The 6,035-nt window shown below is 41.4% G+C and overlaps 1 protein-coding gene across 1 annotated transcript; it reads right to left on the minus strand.

Moving 5' to 3' along the window:
• Positions 1 to 107: 107 nt before the first annotated feature.
• LOC135492439 (uncharacterized) lies at positions 108 to 4,383 on the minus strand. Its single transcript, XM_064778927.1, has 4 exons — positions 4,280 to 4,383; positions 3,331 to 3,529; positions 1,322 to 2,277; positions 108 to 681 (listed from the first exon to the last, which is right to left on the minus strand). Exons 1-4 carry the CDS (start codon positions 4,319 to 4,321, stop codon positions 349 to 351), a joined length of 1,530 nt encoding a protein of 509 aa, XP_064634997.1. The 5' UTR covers positions 4,322 to 4,383; the 3' UTR covers positions 108 to 348.
• Positions 4,384 to 6,035: the final 1,652 nt, after the last annotated feature.

A 6,035-nucleotide genomic window follows, 5' to 3' on the forward strand; every position in this document is an offset into this window, starting at 1 on the left:
TTAAAGGGACAACTCAAGGACAACTTGGCCATGAGATATGCGATGACATGCGAGTGTCGAGCACACGACTTGACGACGAGACAGATCTTAGTCAAAATTTTCATAGTTGAATCCATACGTTTATTGCTATGAGTATTAGTAGTACAGTCATTTACACGCTTAATAATGCATATCATCAGTTATTACAGAGTCTTACGTGCTCAATAAGCATGATTATGTGCACCAACCTAGTTGACATTTGCGTTTTGTCTCTGTTTCAAAAAACGGTCTTTCATTTGAAAGATTGACTCTCAGCTACAAGCCTCGGGAACTAATGACATCAGATGAACAGGTGAATAGGTTCCAAACTCATTTTGTAATTGTAAGCAACACACTGCTGTCGATCGTGAAGTTATTATAGGCAACACATGTTATTTCATACAAGTTGTTATCGTCCCAATAACCCGAGGGCAACGCCTCAATGATCTTTCTAGTGTCCGCCAGCTTTATCTCGCCTAAGGTTCGCGTGCCTTCAACCCTCGAGGTCGTCTCGAATAAGTCGGAATCATGGATTTCGTGCTCCTTGTCATCTGCTACATCTTCTACCCGATACCAAAATTTAGGCTTCGAGGTGTAGTAGAATGTTATCTTCGGTTGGGGCACACCTGTCGCTTCGCAAGAAAATGTGTACTGTTTCTTTGCCTGAAAAGAAAGCACACTGGATAAAACGGAGTGCAATTTACAATTAAGACAAGTTGGTACGTTTATCGCTCCGGTACTACAATTATAGCCAGTGTGTACATTAGTGGGACCAGCTGTTTTCTTACACAATAGGCTATATATGTTTTTTTATCAGTACAATCAAAATACAATCATTGCAGTGGTAATTATTATTAAGGCAATAATTGTACCGCTTGACCTTACCTGGCGTATATAAGTGCTATAAGAAACATGAGAGACCACTCCTATTTCCCCAAAGGTTGCCCCAGCTTATTAAAACTCTCGCTACCGCCCCCGGTACGCATATTTTTTTTCATATCGTTCTGGACAATGATACGCAGTCGAACTTATGAATGTCACCAGCAAATTTACCGAAAGATAGTGGCGGTGCACAGCGCTCGATTATCATTCAGGTTGGTCCAACCGATGCTTTTTTTACTGTGTCACGAAAGCCGGACAATTATACGCGTTAACGTGTTCTATAATAGGGAGTTTTCGCAAGCCCCCTATAAACGTCAACGCGAACGACTGTCCCACGGTTCGACATATATATCAGGAGAGCGAACAATGGGATAGGTGTTCACGTTGGCGTGGTTGATACGGTACATTACACGCCCCGTACCTGGTCCATGGTGACTTCCTCTGCTGGCTCGTTCCGCTCTATGTGCACGGGCTCATGTCGCGTGACTTTAAACCTCTGGTTAACTACTTCATTTCCGCTGATGACGCTGCAGATGTACTCATCCTCCTCGGCGAGCTTCGGACTCTTGACAATGAAGGTAGTAGCTGTGAGAGTTTCGAAGAAGGTAACAAATGGTGGCGGACTTGGTTTTTGTAGTTCAAAGTTTCCGCCTCTCCCTATTCGAGCCACTGCGATGTGCGGTTTTTTTGCCGCGTCGCCAACACAGTAAATCAGTGCTTCGTCTATGTTGGTGAATAGGACCAGAACACCATCTGGGGTGAACATCTCGCCTCCCCCGATATCATGGACCATGACAGCCGGTTTCTTTACCCCGTTCCTCCGAAACCCAGTGTACATGCTTACTTCATAAATGACACCGCCAGGTCGTTCCGATCTTACACTTGCTTTGAACCAAGCATAATAGCTCTGAAGACCTTTATGAAAATTCACCGGGATGCACGAAGTTTCGGCGATACCCAAATTTCTTTTTAGCACTACATCTGTTGGATTATAGTTATCATACACATCTCTCAGTGTATCATTTTTTCTCGTAAAGAACACGTCACAGCGACTGTTTTCGACCAAAGGAGCTTCGCTTTCAGGCCCATACGAGAACCCCACTCTAATCTCATTCAAGCCTATCTCATCGATGACATTTTGGATGTGAGGCATTTCCGTGATTGTGGGAAGCTTCATATGTTGTTCCTGAGCTCGGATCAGTTCATCTAGATCTATTTCAAAATAAACAGCATTGCATTCGTACTTGACATTGAGAGTGACGGTAATGTTCCGACGCAAATCAGATACACTGGTTATATTGTCTAGTTGCTTTGCGTGCAGCCGTAAAAAGTGCCGATTTCCAGATGATTCCATGGACGATCGAAAATTCTCATTGTCTGAAATAACGAAAAAGAAGAAGATGTTATCGAAACTCGTTATTCTGACCGGCTGCTGAAACCCAAAATACGACTTGGCATACCAGCAGGATAATAAGAGTACTTTGCTAATTTTAATAGCCCAATGTTCTGAAGCTTTGACAACACATGTAACATGTTTTGACAGTGCTCGCAAACGCCTGGTAACCTCCAGGACTGAGATAACTGAGTATCCCGTAACGCGCAGGTCGATTAATAGGTGGGGTCATCAATGTCTATTGTTGGAGTAAAATGGACATCATCGCTATTGTTAGAGTAAACATTGACAACTTCGCTGGACTGAAAACATTTTTCAAATCAGGCCTGGGTCAGACGGCGAGCTATGCGAGGAACTACTGTACGTTGAATCAAAATGGTGACAAAATATTCCATCGCGATGACACAAAACAGCTTACATATATTTGAAGTTAAATTTTGTTAAATGTCATTCAGTCTTTTTGTGCAAGACAATTTGCAAGGACTTTAATTGACATTCTTTTATGTTTGAATTCTTATCATCAAAATACAGAAGTGGTTAACGGTGGTCAGTGCATCGCACTCGTTTTTGAAAGTCGAATTCCAAAATCTTATTACTCATTCTTTCATCATGAAAACAAAACGTAATGAAAAATGAGATTTTTCCCGTAGATATCAAAGAGAAATAAAATGGTTGGTGTCTAAAAGACACAATTAGTAGTCCACTGGACATGAGCTATAGTTGGTGTCTATTGGTCATGTTGTTCGCTGGCTGTCTAATAAATCACCAGGTTTTCATAGTAAACAGCAGCAATATACGCCAAGGCCGCGATTAACTTACTGCGTTTGGCTAAAAAACACAACGCGAGGTTGAAAAGTGACATCGTGAATCATATGTGGCCCGCTCTTTGGAATGGACTTAATTGTTCGTTCTTCATGTCACGCATGAAAGGTAAACAGTTACACGTTACATGTGACAATGTGAACTCTAATCGCGGCCAATGCAATCTGCAGTGGGGCCCTACAATTTTTTATATTTAAGTGAAAAAAGATACAAACCTTCCGATGCCCATGGCAAACGTGTTTTGGTCATTCCCGTGCCACCTAACCATTGTATGTAGACCGGCACACTTGATATAACTTCGATGGTGACATTAGCCTCGATCATACGGTTCTTGTAGTCGTAAACGGGTGTCGTAATGACCTTTGCAATTTCCGGCGGGTCATGTGGCCCGATGCACATATTCAGTCCGCTGACCTGAAGAAATTAATCTTTCGGGATTACGAAATGTAATTCAGGATTCTGGTAATACGCAGGTCTCGCAAGCCTTAAGAAGAGCTACAAACGAAGTACGGAGTTTATGAAAATGTTTTTTATCGGGGCTTTGAGAAGAAATTCTCCGATTTCTCGCTTGACTAAGTAGGCCTACAGAAGATGATGCGAGAGTCGTGCTCATGACTAGACCACGAGACAGACCTTCGCTGTTCGTATTTCGACGTCCGTCGGGAATGCGAAACATGCCTAATATTCAAGTTTCGCAACCCATACGTACGCCGTAGTACGCAGTTTTCTGGTGTTATAAAGTCGTGCCGGCGAGAATTAATTGATTCGACACTCATAAGTGGGCGTCCATACTTAGGAAGAATCGCCGGGGACTCTTGAAAAACAGCCGTCGATGAAACACGTTATAAATTCTTCGTACTTCCTCGTTCTTCGCAAGGGTTGCAGAACCTGCCTAATATCCAGGGTTGCAGCATTTGCATCCGACACTAATAAGTCGGCCATGATTGTCAGCTACGTCTTTTACAATCGGCGAGTTTTCCGTCCCCAGGTACGCTACCAGGGGATTACAATGCTTGACATGTACGCAATGTATACAACACCACGCATTCATGAAGACACATGAAACTAAATTAGCACAGCATCCGTTCATTCTGAAGACATAATTTAAAATTGAAGGGACGTGAAAAACATAGGTGGTCAAGATGCATATAGACAAAAACCTACCACTTTTAGAGCCAATGAAATAAGAACGAATAATTTCTTCATCCTCCGTCCTTCACTTGTCCAAATTCAGATAAACTTTCCTGTTGTTGACCACCGCTCTTCAAAGCTTCACCGTCGTCTCTGGCTTATGGATCAGATTATACGCTTAAATATGCTGTATGTTTTTTTCCCAGATATTTTTCATCATTTTGTCATCAATAGCTCGTTAAGGATGATTTAGATTGTTGCCAATCTGGCGCTTATATCATAAAGATTTTTAATGAGGATCCATTATGGTACTTTAATGGAAGGATTTATGTCTACGGTAATGTCACTTCATTAAATCGTTTCATATAGCGTTTTTATCGTGTTATTCAATTAACCTGAACAGCCTCGTCGAATCGAAGGTGTACCATTATAAAAATGCATAAAAATATGTTCAAACGCGGGTTTTTGCTTTGATGATCAGTGGCACTGGCATATTACTCAACAGACAACCAGTGAAAAAAATTACGAATGGCTTAATTCCCCCAATTACCGTAATTTACTTCAATTGAAGAGAATTATCACGAGTGGTAATTCCGCAAAATATGTCAGAGCATTTGGGCCAACAGTAAAAAAAAAACACATAAAAATGCCCAAACTTTTTCAATGCATTTTCAGCTAAAAAATTTCGAACTTTGAAGCCATTTTATTCAAAACGGCAAAAACGGTTATACTGGTTTTGCGATTAAACTCTTTATTTAATTCACTAAGGATGCTTCTCTGGTCAAGACGAAACAGTGTACTATTTAGAAGCCTCTTCTTTTTTGTAAAGTTGAAGCGACTGGCTTAACCGGGTGTAGTTCCTTATTAGTGTCAAATAGTTCTTTGTTTGTTCAAGTGAATCATCAGAAGAGTCAATGTAGGCGAGTGAATGAATATCAGGTAATCCTCAACATTCCCCAGTTGACATTGTATTGTGGACAGTTTCAAAGCCAAGATGTCATAAAGACATTGTCACATTCAGACGAAATTCGAATAAATGCCTGTGTGTCCTCAACTTTTCTCAGTTGACATTGTACTGTGGACAGTTTCACATCCAGGATGTCCTACAGACAGTGACACATTCAGACCATATTCGAAGGAATATCAGGGTGTCCTCAACATTCCCCAGTTGTGATTGTACTATGGACAGTTTTACGACCAGGATGTCCTATAGACCATGTCACATTCAGCCCATATTCGAATGAATATCAGGTAGTCCTCAACATTCCCCATTTAATATTGTACTGTGGACAATTTTAATGCCACGATGTCCTAAAGACATCGTCACATTCAGACGAAATTCGAATGAATCCCTATGTGTCCTCAACATTTCTCAGTTGACATTGTACTGTGGACAGTTTTTTTTAAACCAAGATGTCTTATAGGTAATGACACATTCAGACCATATTCGAATGAATGCCAGGTAGTCCTCAACGTTGCCCAATTGTGATTTTACTGCAGACAGTTTCACAGCCAAGACAATGTCACATTCAGTCCATATCTATAGACAATGTAACATTCAGACTGTTACCACGAAATATACAAGAGCCAGTTGATTGGGCGGAGTTGATTTTTCAAACTCATCCCACAAGTAGCCATCGATTTACTCCAGGGTCTGTAGTGTGTGCAAGGGGAGGAGCACACATTTGACCCTCGTATTCAAGTGATTTATCCCCAATTGGTCTTATGAGGACAATGTCCCAACCAGAAGGTCACGACGAGATCATTTATAGTATGACCCCCCTAGGAC

The sequence above is a fragment of the Lineus longissimus genome, chromosome 8, assembly GCF_910592395.1.
Source record: "Lineus longissimus chromosome 8, tnLinLong1.2, whole genome shotgun sequence".
Taxonomy (NCBI): Eukaryota; Metazoa; Nemertea; class Pilidiophora; order Heteronemertea; family Lineidae; genus Lineus; species Lineus longissimus.